This window comes from Rhincodon typus, chromosome 39, assembly GCF_021869965.1.
Source record: "Rhincodon typus isolate 14 chromosome 39, sRhiTyp1.1, whole genome shotgun sequence".
Lineage (NCBI taxonomy): Eukaryota > Metazoa > Chordata > Chondrichthyes > Orectolobiformes > Rhincodontidae > Rhincodon > Rhincodon typus.
This window is the reverse complement of record NC_063370.1, coordinates 14,994,344-15,013,713: the sequence shown is the minus strand read 5'-3', so window position 1 is coordinate 15,013,713 and position 19,370 is coordinate 14,994,344. Positions and strand designations below refer to the sequence as shown.

The following is a 19,370-nucleotide window of genomic DNA, read 5'->3' as shown; positions in this document are numbered from 1 at the left end:
AGTATGGATCAGTACTTGTTGTGGCCATTATGGAGACTTGGATATCACAGCGGCAGGAATGGTTGATGGATGTTCTGGAGTATAGATGTTTCAAAAGAAGTAGGGAGGGAGGTAAAAGAGGTGGGGGTTGGCATTGCTAATCAGGGATAGTATCACTGCTGCAGAAAGGGAGGTCGTTGAGGACGGTTTGTCTACTGAATCAATATGGGTGGAAGTCAGAAACAGGAAAGGAGCAGTCACTTTATTAGGAGTTTTCTACGGACCCCCAGTAGCAAGAGAAACACTGAGGAACAGATTGGGAGGCAGAATTTGGAAAGGTGCAGAAGTAATAGGGTTGTTGTCATGGGTGACTTCAACTTCCCTAATATACAGACTGGAACCTCCTAGGTGCAAATAGTTTAGATGGAGCAGATTTTGCCAGGTGTGTCCAGGAAGGATTTCTGACTCAATATGTAAGATAGGTCAACTAGCAGGGAGGCCATATTGGATTTGGTGCTTGGCAACAAACCAAGCCAGGTGTCAGATCTCTCAGTGGGAGAGCATTTTGGAAATAGTGATCACAACTCCCTGATCTTTCCTATAGTCATGAAGAGGGGTAGGAGCAGACAGTATGGGAAAGTATTTAATTTGGGGAGGGGGAATTACAATGATATTAGTCAGGAACTGTGCAGCATAAATTGGGAACAGATATTCTCAGGGAAATGCACAACAGAAATGTGGAGGTTGTTCAAGGAGCACTTGCTGTGAGTGCTCGATAAGTTTGTCCCAAGGCGGCAAGGAAGGGATGATAAGGTGAAGGAACCTTGGGATGACAAGACATTTGGAACATCTCGTCAAGAGGAAGAAGAAAGCTTATTTCAGGTTGAGGAAGCAAGGATCAGACAGAGCTCTAGAGGGTTACAAGGTATCCAGGAAGGAACTGAAGAATGGACTAAGGAGAGCTAGAAGTGAGCATGAAAAAGCCTTGGTGGGTAGGATTAAGGAAAACCCCAAGGCCTTCTATACTTATCTAAGGAACAAGAGGACGGTCAGAGTGAGGGTAGGGCCGATCATGGATAGTGGAGGGAACTTGTGCCTGGAGTCGGAGGAGGTAGGGGAGGTCCTTGATGAATACTTTGCTCAGTATTCACTAGTGAGAGGGAACTTTTCATTTGTGAGGGCAGCGTGACAAAGGCTGATATGCTCGAACAGGTTGATATTGGGAAGAAGGGTCAGCTAGAAATTTTGAAAAACATGAGGATAGATAAGTCCCCTGGGCCAGACGGGATATATCCAAGGTTACTACAGGAAGCTAGGGAAGAGATTGCTGCGCCTTTGGCGATGATCTTTACGTCCTCACTGTCCACTGGAGTAGTACCAAATGATTGGAGAGTGACAAATGTTATTCCCTTGTTCAAGAAAGGGAATAGGGATAACCCTGGGAATTACAGACCAATCGGTCTTACTTCTATAGTGGGCAAATTATCGGACAGGATTCTGAGAGACAGCATAGTTTGATTAGAGATAGTCAGCATGGCTTTGAGAGGGGCAGGTCATGCCTCACAAGCTTTATTGAATTCATTGAGGATGTGACAAAACTCATTGATGAAGGTAGAGCAGTGAATGTTGTGTATACGGATTTTAGCAAGGTGTTTGATAAGGTTCCCTATGGTAGGCTCATTCAGAAAGTAAGGAGGTATGGGATTCAGGGAAATTTGGCTATCTGGATACAGAATTGGCTGACCAATAGAAGACAGAGGGTAGTAATAGATGGAAAGTATTTAGCCTGGAGCTCGGTGACAAGTGGTGTTCTGCAGGGATCTGTTCTGGGACATCTGCTCTTTGTGATCTTTATAAATGACTTGGATGAGGAAGTTGAAGGGTGGGTTAGTAAGCTTGCCAATGACACGAAAGTTGGTGGAGTTGTGGATAGTGTGGAGGGCTGTTATAGGTTGCAACAGGACATTGACAGGATGCAGAGCTGGGCAAGGAAGTGGCAGATGGAATTCAACACAGAAAAGTGTGAAGTGACTCATTTTGGAAGGTCGAATTTGAATGCAGAATACAGGGTTAATGGAAGGATTCTTGGCAGTGTGAAGGAACAGAGGGAACTTGGGGTCCAAGTCCACGAAAGTTGCGACCCAAGTTGACAGGGCTGTTAAGAAGGCATATGGTGTGTTAGCTTTCATTGGCAGGGGTTATGCCGCGAGGTTATGCTGCAGCTCTATAAAACCCTGGTTAGACCACATTTGGAATATTGTGTTTGGTTCTGGTCGTCTCATTTTAGGAAGAATATGGAAGCTTTAGAGAGGGTACAGAGGAGATTTACCAGGATCCTGCCTGGACTGGAAGGCAGGTCTTATGAGGAAAGGTTGAGGGAGCTAAAGCTTTTTTCATTGGAGCAAAGAAGGATGAGAGGTGACTCGATAGAGATGTACAAGATGATGAGAGGCATAGGTAGAGCGGATAGCCAGGGTCTTTTTCCCAGGGCAGAAATGGCTATCACGAGGGGGCATAATTTCAAGGTGATTGGAGGAAGTATAGGGGAATGTCAGAGGTAGGTTCTTTACACAGAATGCACTGCCAGCGGTGGTAGTAGAGTCAGATATATTAGGGACATTTAAGCAACTCTTGGATAGGCACATGGATGATAGTAAAATGAAGGGTATGCAGGTTAGTTTGACCTTAAAGTAGGGTAATAGGTCGGCACAACATCATGGGCTGAAGGGCCTGTACTGTGCTGTACTGTTCTGTGTTCTACGAATGGCCAGCTGAGGATGGGCAAGGTGGTAAGGAAACCCAGGACAAGGCTATCTGTCCCAGAGGACAACGACCAAAAGTAGGCACCAAAAAAAGTAACATACATGCCATAAGGGTCTAATGAATGAAGGAATGTCACCATTATAAGAGTAGGGAAAGACAGCCTAAGTACAAACACTGCTTAAATGTGCATGGTGAGGGATAGGGGGTAATATCCTTAATTGGCAAAATGAGGTAAACATGTGTAAGACCAGAACACACAGTAAAAATTCTCAAAATAGACCTGGAAATGAATATGGCCCTTGGGAAAAAATTGTGAACTTGGGAAAGGAATTCTACTCATAGGAGGGGGAGATCTTGTAGCAGAAGTCCTGAACAAGGCAGCATGACTTGCCAGGGACCACTGTTCTGAAGAAGGGTCACTGGACCCAAAAAGTTAACTCTGATTTCTCCCCTCATATACTGAGAGACCTGTAGTGTTTTTTGTTTCTGATTTCCAGCATCCACAGTTCTTTTGCTTTTTGTTTTGCAGAGATCATAGTTTGACAAGAACAAGGACTGAGAATTCCATCGGAATTTAAAGACTTTACGATCAAGATGCTTTAGTGGCTACAAAAAAATTAGAAGGTAACTTATTGAAAGAAGCCAAAAGTAGACAATTGGACAGCTGGGATGAATTTGGTTCAGTGGATAGCCAACCTTATCATACAGATGAATATGCTAACAAAAAGTATTCCTGATGGAACATATAAGATTAAAGCCATTCTTGTAGCTTGGGATTTCAAAGAAAGGCTCGGCAATCAAGACATTGGAGTGGTTTCCCTTACTACAGGAAAAGTGAACTTGAAGATCTTCTCACCTCTTTACAACATATCCCTGGCAAAGTAAGTCAATCAATATAAAAGCATTTCCACAAGGTGAAAAGTGTCAAAAGGATGCATTTTTTAAAAACACCTAAGGAAGGTGATCACGGAACCACAGAATTGTAATGGCACTAGAGGAGGCCTTCCAGCCCATTGTGCTTGCACCACCTCTCTGAATAAGTATTATAATTAAGTGTCATTCTTCTGTTCTTTCCCCATAATTCTGACTATTGTTTCTATTTAAATAATCACCTTGTGCCCTCTTGAATGCATACAGAAGAGAAGCTTTGGGAGTTAAGCCGGTACTCCTATAAGTTGAATGATGCAGGAAGGGTTTAAATTTTCTCAGGTGCTGTCCTTCTGGAAATTGGTTGGATCATGAACAGATCTGGCAGGCAATTTATGATGCACATTGTTGATTTTCTGTGGGAAGGTTCTATTGACTTTGAGTGGTGTGGAAGATACAATAAAAAGGGAATTTGAAGTTGGAATCAGACTTTGGGGGCCTTTAAATACACAAACTTGTATATTAACCAGAATAAATCAGATGTAACTTTTAATCAACAGTCTTGCTTGAAAAGTGTTAATCCCATCCTGATAAATCAGGACAGGTCAAAGAAACATGATTTAGCACTTAGAAAACAAACAAATCAATTAAGAAATCTGACTGGTTCTGCACTTAGACTAGAGCTAATGCTTGTTACAGCGTATTAGAGCAGAGATTTTTTATTCTTTCATGGGATGTGAGCATCACTAGCTAGGCCAGCATTTACTGCCTATCCCCAATTTCCTAAAGGGCAGTTGAGAGTCAACCACATTGCTGTGGATCTGGAGTCACATGTAGCCCAGACCAACTAAGGATGGCAGATTTCCTTCCCTAAAGGACATTAGTGGACCAGATGGGGTTTTCCTAACAATTGATAATGGTGTCATAATCATCATTAGCTTATTATTTCCGAATTAGTACTGAATTCAAATTCCACCATTTGCCATGCGATATTCGAAGCCATATCCCCAGAACATTACCTAGCTTTCTGGATTAATAGTCTATCAGTAATTCCACTAGGCCACCATCTAACCTAAATTTTTAGGATGAGTACAATGATGAAGCAGGCTACTGATGAGGAAGCCTTAAGACCAAAAAACCTATTAGTAATAAAATATTAAAATACTGAAATATTGAAAATAAATTCAGAAAAATGCATTCTCAGGTTTCCACCCTTGGGTAATTCAGAAAATATGAAATTAGTTCTTTTCAGTGATGGTTCACATGCCAATCTTCCAGAGGGATCTTTTGGGTAGGGCAGGACCTGTAATATTCTTGGTAGATGAGAATAATAATTGTTCTTCACTGACATAAAGTGGATGGATCCAAGTTGCTAATTGCCAAGACTGCTTTACAAAAAAAAAGGCACTTGTTTCAGGAAATTATTGAAGATCCTTGAAGAGAGATAGCTGGTGATATGTGAAGGTACAAGAATATGTAAGGTAAAAGAAAGCTAAGCTTTGTAAGTATTTTTGTTTGTTTAAAGAAAGGGGGAATATGGAAGGATGTTTTTAAGATGTATAATGTGGAAAAAATTGTTTATTTTTCATGTTTCTGTTGAAAGACTGTTTGTATGTCTTTGAAAATTTTGTGTGAATATAGTTAGGTGGTCATTTTTGACTGGCATGTACATAATGGGCCAAGGGCCTTTTTCTGTGCTATAATATTTTTACTCCTGGTTGCCTAAGGATGTAGGCCCTGCATCTCAGGGAAAGCAAGGAGCAGTCAATGTTTCGGGTATAAACCTGTAATGTCACCATTAAGCTAGTCCCCAAACTAGTTAAAAACCAAAATAACTGCGGATGCTGTAAATCAGGAACAAAAACAAAGTTGCTGGAAAAGCTCAGCAGGTCTGGCAGCATCTGTAAAGGAGAAAACAGAGTTAACTTTTTGGGTCCGGTGACCCTTCCTCAGAACCTTCCTTCGTTCACCGGACCCCAGACTAGTTGCTTAATCAATTTTCCTAACGGCTCCACAAACTAGTTACTTAGTCAAGTGACCTAACTGCTCCTTTCCACTCGTCTATGGTGTAGAACTCCTTGACTCTACAAGAAGAATCTGCCATTAAACCAAAGGTTAAGCGGCTGATTGGGGTATTGGTCTAATTGGGTTCTTGTGGAATGGTGTTAGAACCAAACCAGAGAACCCCTACAGTGTGGAAACAGGCCATTCGGCCCAACGGGTCCACACCGACCAAGCCCCAAAGAGCATCCCTCCCAGACCCATCCCCGTAACCCTGCATTTCCCATGGCTAACCCACCTAGCCTGCACATCCCTGGACACTATGGGCAATTTAGCACTGCCAATCCACCTAACCTGCCCATCTCTGGACTGTGGGAGGAAACCAGAGGACTCGGCAGAAACTCAAGCAGACATGGGGAGAATGTGAAAACACCACACACACAGTCGCCTGAGGTTGGAATCGAACCTGGGTCCCTGGAGCTGTGAGGCAGCAGTACTAACCAGTGAGCCACCGTGCCGCCCTACACCTCTCAGAGAAAGCAGGGTTTTGAACCCTGCAATGTTAGCATTAAGTTGATCCCCAAACTAGTTGCTTAGTCTACTGACCCAAATTTTGATTACAAAATAGTACAATAAAGGGGTTATAGGTGATTCTAAGAGATGTGGTATGAGCTACGTAACTGCTCAAATAATAAACTCTATCACAAGGGAAAGGTTTCTTGAGTTCTGAATCACCAGTAGGCTTAGATCCTACTTGACATTAAGGAGTACCATAAAAGAGCACAGGTCAAGAAATTCAAATAGGTAATTCAAGAGTTTAGGATGCAAATAGTTTCAAAGTTGGAATGATGAAAATTTAGACTGTGCCAGAGGTCAGATTGGAGGAATGTAGAAAGCTTAAGAGGCATGCAGAACCAGGAGACATCATAGAAATGGGGGAGGACATTGAGACTCTGCAATTCTAACACCCCTGAACCAAGAAGATGACCACTCCCACGGCTGACTGTCACCCAATAACTTCTAATGGAAAGACTTGAGCGTGAGGACAGGATAGTGGCTCAATGTTAAGCTCCGACAGTCAAGCCTCGTGCCTCGTTACAGATGAATAGTGAACCAACCAGTGTAATAAATGGGCTCATTACAATATACCCAAATATTGGCCACTGCCTCAGAATATGGAAAACAAACTGAAGGCATAGAAAAGTACACACAAAATTTCAATTTTCTGCAAGCTATACCTGATGCTCCACGCCCCCTATTGTGTCCCATGGGCAAATGGGACTGCGGCTGCTGGTGTTGGTGTTGTTGTTGAGAAGCCTCCTTTGCTTTCCTGTATTGGCTCAACTCCTTGGCAAAATCATCGTAATCTTCTTCTTCCTCATCTGGCACTTGCTCATCCTCTTCTTCATAGTCAACATACTGATCATCCTCATACTCCTCATACATGTTATAGTTCACCTTTTCAGCTTTTACGTATGTCTTCTTTGGTAATGGAGCCCCTGAAGGGGATGGATAAGGTGGCTGCATTAAGCAGAGAATAAAATGAAATTAGTTCAAGAAAGATGCTGACTTACCAAAGCATCAAAAATGACATAACAGTTGCACATTTGATTGATAAGTTAATATTCTGGCCCAGAATGGGAAAATACAATTTTGCACCAATAACCCAGAATGTGAGTTCCAAACCTTAGTCAAGTTAGCAACCAAAGGTATAGGGCAGAAACAAGCCACATCAGTAGTGTGAATAGTGGTAACGCAGTAAGCTAAGACATCCTTGCATTCCCTAGAGGGCTCTAATGGTGCACTGGTAGCACCAGGAAGTCGAGGTTCAAGTTCCATACCCCACAGGTGTACAATAACATTTCTGGACAGGTTGATTAGAAAATATCTAAAGCTAAAAATCTAAAAGCAGGATCCTTGCTGACTGTGAAGAAGTTAAAACCTCCCATTCCATTTTTGTCCCATTCACTTATCATCCTGTAAACAGGCCACAATTTCGCAATGTTTCATCTGTTTTGTTTCTTCCTCAATTTAGCCCCTCCCAAGCCTTATACTATTTCCTGACTTAGAGGTTCGCTGGTCCCCTGATCATGCTTGTCATCCAACATACCCTTGGCCCAATTCATGAGCTTCTTGTCAACAGTCCAGGTGGTGGATTTCAGTTAGGAAACATCTGTTGCTCTTGCAGCCCCGAAGGACAGCTGAGTTTAAGAACTCACAATACAATAAAACCTCTACTGTAAAGCTAAAATTCAGCCACAGATTGCTACTCCACTGCTAGAAAATAGTACAGATAACCAGTCATTCAGGTTCAAAAACAAAAATTGCTTGAAAAGCTCAGCAAGTCTGCCGCTTCTGTGGAGAGAAAACTCAGTACTAAAGAAAGGTGCTAGATCTGAAACATTAACTCTGCTTTTTCTCCACTGATGCTGCCAAATCTGCTTGCTACATGAGAACATAGGAATTAGGAGTGGGAGTTGTGTGATGATACTATGACTTTAAGAGGTGTATTTTGTCCTTTTTTTCAATGAAAAGGTGTTGAGACAGAGGTGCCCAGTGGCCTATTCCAAGCCAATAAAGTGATCATCTTGTGTGAGACGTTGGGATTTTTTTTAAGTTGGAACAATAGAAGCAGCATGAATGGATGGAGTCAGGTTCCCACAGAACCTGGGTTTCAGTTTAGCTTTCAGTAGTTGCCGGGGTTTGAAATGGCATTGGAAGCTGATACATCTCTCTGCTATAGAAAAACAATTTCCAATAGAATCCCTACAGTGTGGAAACAGGTCTTTTGGCCCAACAAGTCCATGCTGAACCTCCTCAAACATCCCACCCAGACCCATCCTCCTATAACCCACACAATCTACACATCCCTGAACACTATGGGCAATTTAGCATTACCAATCCACCTAGGCTGCACATCTTTAGACTGTGGTAGGAAATCAGAGCACCCGGCGGAAACCTAAGCAGACACGGGGAGAAAGTGCAAACTCCACACAGTTGCCCGAGGTTGGAATCAAACTCAGGTCCCTGGCACTGTGAGGCAGCAGTGCTAACCACTGAGCCACCGTGCCATCCTTCTCTTGATGTTCTTTTCTCTTGGATTGGAGAAACATTGCATGTGAGACAATCTATTTTACTGCATTTGCGTTTGCTAAGGGTATGTTTATGGGATGTTACTACATTGGAATAGTTGCTGCTTAGTAGTTAAATAATCTATTACTCTATTAATTTTTCCAATAGAGTTAAAGTTATTCCAATTCTTCTTTTGTTTGTATTTTAACTGGAGGGTAAGAATAAAGTACGTTTTGTTCAAAGTCAAGAAGTGTAATCGATCAAATTACATCTGGAACACAGCACCTTACGTTTGCCTTTAAATAAGATAAAAGTTAGGGTCTAGGCTGTCTTCTTGATATATTTGAAGGGGATTTGGTCTGGAGCCACTTCCAGCTCCCTTTTTAAGCTTAGCACACCTTTGGGGAATAAAGTCATTTATTTCTCAAAATAGCTCATCTGCTTCACTTTAAAAATAAATCGAATGTAGTATTTCTAATATCTCCTAAATATAAACAGGAGATTCAAATCATGCTCTAAAAGGTTCACTAAAACGCTTAACCAGTGGATGTTACAAAACATAATTTTGAAAGATAATGACAGAATTAGAGATATGCTCCCCAGTTAAGGGTTGGAATTGTTGCAATATCACATTTATGGAACCAGACTATAAAAAGTAGGCTAGTGTGGCTACAGCAATAAGACTATGTCTAGAATCAAAGTTGTACAGTAGAGGAAACTGGATCATTTGTTCCAATGTCTCTGCACCAGTCATTAAGTGCCTATCTACTCCAATCCCATTTTTCAGCACTTAGCCCACAGACTTGTATGGTATGGAATTTCTAGTGTTCATTTAAATACTTTTCATCTGTTCCTGCCTCTACTGTCCTTTGAGGCAACAAATTCTAGATATCAAAAAATTCTTCCTCCAGTGACCCCAAAGCCCCTGCTCCTTACCTTAAATGTATAGGCCCTGGTTACTGACCGCTCTACTGAAAGGAGAAGTTTCTCCCTATCTATGCCTCTCATAATTTTATCGATCTCAATCAGGTTCCTCCTCAGCCTTCTTTACTCTAAGGAAAACAACCCCACCCTATATCATCTATCTTCATAGGTATAATGCTCAGGTAACATCCTGGTGAATCACCTCTGCATGGAACTGGAAGCACTGAGTAGATACAATCTCAGAACTACTACAACACAGACCATCTGTCCCATTGTCTCTCTGAACGAGCAATTCAGTCAGGGTCATCCTCTTGGCTTTTCTGAATAACTTTGATTCTTCCTTTTTCAGATAATGATCTAATACCCTCTTGAATACACCAGCTCCCTGGCATATATTAACATTCTTTATACTAGATGAAGTAAACAGAGAGTATTTTAAGAGCAAGTAATGGCAAGACAACTTGGCCAGAGGTAAAATGCTCCTCCTTTGAGATGTGGGAAATCAGGGACACTTCCTGTGTCCAGGGTGACCACATGTATAGTACATTTCCAGTGTATGAAGAGAGAGTATAGGGGTATGGCATTTAGACAGGGAATCAACCATGATCCTATTGAATGGCAGAGCAGGCACGAAAGGCTGAATGGCCTACTCCTACTTTCTACATCTCACACTGTGAATATCAGGGCTGGGGACCTTGCTCTTCCAATCCATACCTCCGCTACTATAGGAAAGTATCCCATAAGCCTTTTTAATCACCAATTCTATCTGGCTGTTACCTTCAGGGATCTGTGGATATGCACAGCAAAATCCCTCTGATCATCAATAACTTTCAGGATTCTATCATTCACTGTGCAATCCCTTGCTTTGTTAGCCCATCGCACCCCCCCCCCCGCCTCCCGACCAAGTGCATTACCTCACACTTTTCTGGGTTGAATTCAATTTTTCACTGTTCTGCCCACCTGACAAGTCTATTGATATTCCCCTGTAATTTAAGGGTATTCCCCTCATGACTCATTCCCCCCAGTTTCCTGGTCAAACCCATATCCTATTTTTAATAATGGATTACATTAGAAATCCTCCAGTCATCCGGCACTTCTGGCCAGAGGATTTGAAACTTACTGCCAGGGGCTCTGACATGTCCTACAAACACAGAAAATGCTGGGGAAACTCATCACATCTGGCAGCATCTGTGGAGTGAGAAACAGAGTTAACATTTCAAGCTCAGCATTACTCTTCTTCAGAATTGAAAGAATTTGGCCTCTGCCTCTGTCGTAAGTATAAAAAAAATTTTCCAACACCTTTCAGTTCTGCAGAAGAATCATACCAGACCCAAAATGTTAACTTTGTTTCCCTCTCTACAAACACTACAAGAGCTGTTGAGTCTCTCCAGCATTCTGTATGTTTGTTTTAGATTTTCAGCATCTGCAGCATTACGTCTTTATCTCCTGATCTCTCCTCCCCTGACAGCCAGGTATACATCCAGGCCTGTTGATGTATCCACTTATAAGGCTGGCAAACCCATCAGTACTTCCTCCTTCTATGCTAATTTCTTCAAATATTTTATCATGCTCCACCCTAATGTCTATACCTGTGTCGTCCCATTTTCATTGTGAAGACTGACACAAAATATTCACTGAAGACTGCACCCTTGTCTTCTGGGTTCATGCACAGATTACCACTATGGTCCTGATTGATCCCTACTCTTTACCTAGTTGTCTCTTGCCCTTTACATCCTTTTTTTAAAAAACCCTTTGGATTTTCTGTTATTCTATCCATCAATGCTTTCTCATGCACTGTCTTTGCTTTCCTCACTTCCTTTTTAATATCGCCCCACACTTTCTATATTCCTCGAGGGAGTCTGCCTTATTGATCCCTCTGTATATGCCATAAGCTGCTTCTTTTTCTTAATTCTACCCTTGATGTTCCTTTATATCCATAAACAGTAGCAATCTGTCATGAATCTAAAGTCCTCTCTCTTGCACTACCTCTCTTGCCATATATTTATCTGCTCTATCCTTCTACTCACTCCTGCCTGTAACTGGGAGTAATCTAAAGACCATGACCATTGACGTCTCGCTTTCCAATTTCCTACCTGACTCCCTAAAGTCTGCTTTGCGGGAGCTCATTCTTCTTTCTTCCTATACCATTTGTCCCAACATGAGCTACAACTTCTGGCTGCTTAACCCACTTCAGAATGCCCTTTATTTGTTCCGTGACATTTGTGACTCTCGTACCCGGGAGGCAACATATATCTTGGGAGTCACTTGTAAGGTGCAGAAGTGCCTGTCTACATCCCTCACTAACGAATCCCCTTTTATTACTGCCCAACCATACTCACCCACCCTCACCAATCCCCAGAGCAGTTGCCCAACTGCAGTAACACAGATTTGGCTCTTGATACTGGTCTTCACAGAGAAACAGTCTCTCTTACCATTTTCCAAGGCTGAAAATAGTTTGCAAGTGAGTTGCACTTTACAAAATTCTTTCATTATCTGCATGGTCCCCTTTCTCTGTCTGGCAGTCAACCATTCATAGAATAGAATCCCTACAGTGTGGAAACAGGCCCTTCGGCCCAACAAGTTCACGCTGACCCTTGGAGCATCCCACCCAGACCCATCCCTCTATAACCCACCTAATCTACACATCCCTAACCACTACGGGCAATTTAGCATGGCCAATCCACCTACCCTGCACACCTTTGGACTGTGGGAGGAAAGCAGAGTAGCTGGAGGAAACCCATGCAGACACAGGGAAAATGTATGAACTCCACATTGACAGTCACCCAGGGGTGGAATCGAACCCAGGTCCCTGGCACTGTGAGGCAGCAGTGCTAACCACTGAGCCGCCCAAATTTTTTGTTTTTTTTTAAGTTTGTCACTGCTTAAAATTTATTATAAAAAGATAAATTGTAAAGATACAGCAAGGCCACTAAAACAATAGGTTATAGGCCTTGGTTCATGAAAAATTTCATTTTTAACCCCACCCATCAACATGAGTACAAGTCAAAAAGGTATAATAAAACAAATAATTATGTAGATAGAAAGTCTCATTTAGCTGAGGGACCACTGGCCCTGGACCAAAATACTCAGCTCGTAATTTTTAAATTGGTTCTGTAGTTATGGCTTTAATGGTATTTTAACTGTACAAGACAACTAAGAAATCCATACTACATAGCAATAGACATATATACAAATATACACGTCAAGAAGATCTGTTCAAGTATTAGACACAGTGGTGGGCAAGTTGTATTCAGTTCCCTTCATCTGAAGCCGCTTCCTCCGAGTCCTCGGGTGGAACATGTGCCGTCCTTGGAGCTTTACTTGTTCCGGCCTTGCTACTGCTGACATCTGAGGGTTCTGTATTCTCCTTTCCAGGCTGTTTGAAAGGACCAAAGAATTCTCCAATCCCTTACTGCCACTTTGGGGTAGATCTTGGGCGCACTGGGTTCCCACCAGCATATTTGTTTTTTTTTCCAGGAGATGTTAGAGAGACATTGGCTGCACTTGCACAGCCAAGTGCATTCCTTGGTGCTCTGGCAGCAACAGCTTTGCCAAAGGAGCTCTCTCTGCTTACACTTCCTTAAACCACAGGGTGACCATATCCTGAAATGTGCTACCCATGAAACTTTCAGTCTTGCAAATGTACCATGACACCCCCAGCTGCCACTCAAGCTCCCAAACCTTGAGCTTGAGTTGCTCCAACCAGAGGCATCTCCACAAACATAGTTATCCAGATAGCCAAGAGAAGTTAGGATTTTCCACATAGTTCAGGAGGTGCAAATCACAGGCCTAAGCTGCTCGGACATATAATAAATAGGATATCGACCCTCTTGCTTTTATGATACCCTTGCTCCTACTCAAGGATGGACTAGAAAAATCTTGTTCTTGCTTATGTCCCGAGTTCCACTCAGGTCTGCAACTGGTCTGACTGCTTCTCTGTGAGGGTCCTCACTTCACCTGCTCCTCTCAATGAAGCTGACTGCATGTCATAGGGTCCTCACCCTGGCCACAATTCTCCATCATTTGCTCCTCCTTCACCAGTCATTGTGTGAAAAAGGTTCTCATCATGCCTCCATTGCTTCTTTTGCCAATGGGAAAACAGTGAAGTAGTAGCAATGGTAGTGGAGCAGTAATGCAGAAGCCTCAGCTAAACTCTGGGGACATGGATTCAGATCCCATCATGGCAGCTAGAGTACTGTGCACTGTACTGGTCACCTGATTTGATTTAAAGGATTTAAATTCGTTAGAAGTGCAGAGAAAGTGTACCAGACTAATACCTGGAATGAGTGGGTTGTCATATGAGGAAAGGTTGAACAGGATAGTCTTGTATCTGCTGGACTTTAGAAGAACAAGAGACAACTTGATTTAAACATAAGATTCTGAGAGGTCTTGATAAGGTAGATATGGAAAGGATGTTTCTTCTTATGGGAGAACATTGAACAAAGGATCATGGCTTAAAAATAAGGGGTCACCAATTTTAAAAAGATTAGGCAAACTTTTTCTCACGGAGGGTCATGAATCTTTGTAACGCTTTACCTGAAAAGGTGATGGAAAGAGACTTTGAATATTTTTAAGACAGAAGTGGAAAGAGTCTTGATAAGCAATTGAGCTAAAGGATATCAGGGATTCAGGGCAGGCAGGAATGTAGATTTGAGGTTACAATCAGATCAGTCATGATATTTTTAAAAGGCAGGGCAGGCTTGAGAGGCTAAATGGCCTGAACCTTGGTCCACATTCAGATGAATTTAAATTCACTTAATTAAACTGGAATCATAAAGCTTGTCTCAGTAACATTGACCATGCAATTATTGTACCAATTGTTGTAAAGACCACTTGGTTCACTAATGTCTTTTAAGCAAGGAAATCTGTCATCCTCACCTAGTCTAGCCTATTTGTGACCCCAGACCCACAGCAATGTGGTTGACTCTTTATTACCCTCTTAAATGGCCTAGCAAGCCACTCAGTTCAAGGACAGTTAGGGATGGACAACAATGTTGGCCTGGCCAATAACACATTCATTCCATGAAAGAATCAAGAAAAACATCTCATATCTGTGCCCTTTTATTATCAATCCATCTACTAATGGGAATAGATTTTCCCTATCTACTCTGCCAGATCTGTCACAACTTTGAACACCTTATCAAATTACGCCCAACCTTCCCTTCTACGAGGAAAACAGTATCAGTTTCTTCAAACTATCTAAGTAACTGAAGCTCCTAAGCTCTGGATCCATTTTCATTATTTTTCCTTCATCCTCACTAACTTTTTCACGCCTTTCCTTCAATGGCACCCAGATGTGGATGCCATAGCTGAGGCCGAACCAGTTTCCTAGACGAGTTTAACATAACCTTCTTGCTCTTGTACTCCATGATTTGTTAATCAAGCATAGGAAACTGTATCAAAAACAAAGTTGCTGGAGAAGCTCAGCAGGTCTGGCAGCATCTGTGAAGGGAAAAACAGAGTTAATGTTTTGGGTCCGGTGACCCTTCCTCAGAACTCAAGTTCTGTCATTCAGAGAAGGCGATTTCTGGAAAGATGGGTTTGTCTTATGAGGAAAGATGGAGTAGGTTGGGCCTATACTCATTAGAGTTTAGAAGAAGGTGACCATATTCAAACATTCAAGATTCTGAGGGGGCTATTTAGGATATATGTTGAAGGATGTTTTCTCTCATGGTGACTGAGGCAGGGGGAGGGAATCTAAAACTAGGGGGATCAATTTAAAAACATTTAATTGGTAATACCAAGATTAAATGTAATTTCAACAGCTGGTCACCTTTGGAATGTTTTGTTAAAAAGACACATTTATTAAACCAAGGTCACTGAATAAAGTAGTTGCTAATGTGTGCCTATGAAGCCACATTCTACTCCATGGAGATATGCCCATGGAGACCTCGTCACAGACAATGGCACCAGTGGAGATGTTTGCAGCTTCCGCTTATCACATCAAGATGAAGGATGGATTATTCAGGAGTAATGGCTGCAACATTTAAAACTGAGTTATCGAATTAGGTTCATTGTGACATGTACTCACGTGAGTACAGTGAAAAGTTTACAAGTCACCCACTTGCTGCGCCATCTTAGGCACAAAGATACCTAGGTACATAACCTTGGTACAAAGCATAAAAATAAAGAGAGCAAATGACATGGAGAGAGATTAGTTCTTTTATACCTGACTGTTGGATTTGAACTTACAAACATAGGTAGATACAGACTAACAAGGGCAATGCTTTAACCCTCTCTCTCTGACTCTCAGACATTCAAGAAAGCCATGAGCCCTGTCTTAGGCTTGAAAATTAATCAGAACCTCCTTGCTGTAAACACAGAATCTTAAAGGAAGATTTCAACCAAGCAACAATGATCCCAGGAGAAAGGAATCTACCGGCAATTAGTGTAAAGCAAATGCTTTAGTGAAACCTAAACATGGGCATAACATGGTGAATTTTCAATAACTTTCCTTTTTCTTTTAAAATTTGCATTCACAACTTGGCCAAGTTTAACACCACAAACTCTGTAAACCTGCATTTAATTTTTGTATACTTGGACAGTGTATATGTTTATGCACATTAGTGGGAAGTAAGATACATCTGGACATTTTTTAAACATTCTTTCCAATGCTTTTACCTGAATGGGTTTTAGCAACAAAACTAAATAAAACTTGTTCATATGTGTCTGGCTTAATTCTCACAATCTGCACACAGCCTAGGTACATATTGAATCAGCAGTACAACATCTTGCTTTTAAATTTACAACATTATTGCGGTCAAACAGGAGCAAGAAAAGAGAAAACATAGTTATCCCCTCACCTGGTCATAACAACAGAGGTGAGGGGGAATCTCTTCTCTGAGATTGGTAAATATTTGGAGTTCCCTTCTGCAGCACATAGTGGAGACAGGGGCATTGAAAATATTCAATGTTAAATAGATAAGTTAAATAGATTCTTGAACCACAAGGGTGTTAAGGTTTGTTGGGGATGGGCTGGAAAATGCAGTTAATGCCATAATCAGCTCAGCCATGATCATACAGATTCAAGGAATGGAAATGGAATGTTATACTCAAGTTCCAGTTTCTAGTGTCATTAATAAAGCATGGAGTGGTAGCAAGAGACATCCAAAGAGAAAATGCTTTTCTGAGGCCGTATCTATATTAACCATCAGAGAAAATACCTTGAAGATAGCAGTGCAAAGTGAGGTAGCACGAAACAAATCAATATCCTACTTTGTTGCCTTTACCTGTGCATATGGTGGACTGTATTCCCGATACTTCCGATATCCCTTCTCCCCAGGACTATAGTCAGATTCGTCACTATAGTCAGAAAAATCATCACTGGAAGATACATGTCTCTGCAAAGACAATTAAGTGGAAAATCTGAAAACACAACACAAAGATGCAAATTTAAGTTGCTACCTACTGTAACCAAGTGACACAACTATAGAAGCCATACTAAGAGGAGTTCTTGTGGCACAGTGGTAGCATCCCTACCTCTGAGCCAGGAAGCCCGTGTTCAAGGAAGCTGGAGCCTAGAGGTATTTTCGCTAGACTATTAGTCCAGCCACACAGGTGATGTTCTGAGAACCTGGGTTCAAATTCCACCATCTGCTAATTCAATAAAACGTAAAAGTCTAAGGTTGACCAGGAAACCATTGTTGATTATCAAAAAAATCCATCAAGTTCACTAATGTCCTTTAAGGAAGGAAACTACCATTCTTACCTGGTTTGGCCTACATGTTTCTCCTGACCCATTGCAATACGGTTGCTTTTTAATTTCCCTCTGGGCAATCATGAGTCGATAATAAATGCTGATCTAGGCAGCAACTCCCACATCCCGTGAATGAATAAAAAAGTCCTACTTGCTCCAGAGGTGTGTCTTAACATATCTAGAAGCCATGCCAATATGCTTACTTACCAGATGGCAACATTTTGCAAGTTATACCACCAAAGAAACAGTAAAGGCAGCATCACTGTATTCAGGTAAATTATGAAATTTCATCCAAATTCAAGGCCATTCAAAACCCATGTTTTGTTTCCTTTCTGTAAAGAGGATCCATACTATAAATATATCACCAGAACCAAGTACTGTTGCCATTATATGCCCAATTAATAAGCCAACATTTATTAATCATTCTTTGCGTCTTTGAGAAGGTAATGGTGAGTTTCTTGAACCCCTGCAGTCCTACAGAGTGTAGGTAGACGCACAATGCTGTTAGGAACGGATTTCTAGGATTTTGACCCAGTGAAGTAACAGTGATCTATTTTTAATTCAGGATGGTACGTGGCTTGGAGGAGAACATGTTGGTGACAGTGTTTCCATGTATCCACTGCTCTTGACCTTCTAAGTGGTAGCAGTTATACCTTTAGAACATGCTGTCAAATGAACTACGTTTCTTGCCCGTGATTGAATTTTTACAGGCTTTTTTTGGGCTTTCAAGAAGAAATTTCAGAATAAAAAGAAGCAACAGAAAAAATAAAGGACAGGAGAATTTTAACTACATTGAGAGATCGTATACTATGAGGTTGTTAACTTTGCGGATTCAGGAATTGACAGAAGATTTGACTGAAGTGTATAAAATTAAGACAGGCCTAATAAGAGTAGATAAAGAGGACTTATTGCCCTTAGCAGAGAAGTCAGTAACCAGGGGACAAAGCCCAGAGGGCAGTGTTTGGCTAGAACACATTGTCTGAAGGAAGTACTGAAAGAAATACACACTGTGTTTAAAAATCAGTTGAATATGTATTTGAACTGTATGAACAAACTAAACAAATCAGGTTGCTGAGTTGCAGGCACAGATAGCCATGTAGAAAACAGATGTTCAGGCAATAATAGGGTTCTGGCTCATAAAGAGGCAGGATTGGATGCTAAATATTTCCGGAAGATGTTCAGGAAAGATAGGGAAGGAAAGAAAGAAGGGTGGCAAGATTGATTAAAGGGAATATTACAATGTGAAAGGATCAAGGACTGAATCTAATTTGTTCAAGCTAAGAAGTGATAGAGGTACCATTGCGCTATTGGGCTACCTACTAATGGGAAACATATAGAAATGCAAATTTGCAAGGACATCACAGATAGCTTCAACAACTGTACAGTAGATAAAATGTGGATTTCAATTATTCTAGTACAGACTGGGATAATACAAAGTGTAAAGGGCAAAGAGGGAAGCGTTTACTGGATGTGTCCAAGAGAATTGTTTTACATCAGTATGATTCCAGCCCAATGAGGAAGGAGCTACTGCTGGATCTAATTCTGGGAAATGAAGTGAATTAAGTGTCAGCAAGGTTATACTTTGTTGCTTTCTCGACAAGCTGGTGGTGGTGGGTGGTGGGGGGGGGGGGGGGGGGGGGGGGGGTGTGGTGTATAAAATGAAGGCAGAGGATATTTAATGCAGTAAAGTATGAATTGATACATTTTGATAGGAAGATTGCAATTCCTAACTAAGGGCCGGAACAGAGAGAGATTGAAAATATAAGTGCACAAATGATTGAAGACAGCAGAACAGATTGAGAAAATAGTCAAAAGGCATTCAGGGTGCTTGGCTTTAAAACAAAGTAACAGAGTACAAAAGCAAGGAACTGAAAAACCTTCGTTTGGCCTCAATTGCAATATTGTTCCCAATTTCGGGCACCATATTTCAGGAATGATACAAAGGCTTAGGAGGGCACGTAGAAAATATTTACAAGAATGATTCTAGGAATGAGAGACTTCAATCACATGGACAGACTATTATTCTCTTCAGCAAAGAAAATGTTGAGGGAAGACTTAGTGGAGGAAT

At 41.5% G+C, this 19,370-nt stretch overlaps 1 protein-coding gene across 2 annotated transcripts in view; it reads right to left on the bottom strand.

Moving 5' to 3' along the window:
• zc3h4 (zinc finger CCCH-type containing 4) overlaps window positions 1–19,370 on the bottom strand; it is a 72,221-nt gene that overhangs the window by 38,770 nt on the left and 14,081 nt on the right. For both annotated transcript variants that reach the window (XM_048618309.1, XM_048618310.1), the window contains exons 3-4: window positions 16,836–16,946; window positions 6,849–7,131 (exon numbers count right to left, since the gene is read on the bottom strand). In XM_048618309.1, coding sequence (XP_048474266.1) covers window positions 6,849–7,131; window positions 16,836–16,946 — 394 coding nt within the window. The remainder of the gene's footprint in view (window positions 1–6,848; window positions 7,132–16,835; window positions 16,947–19,370) is intronic.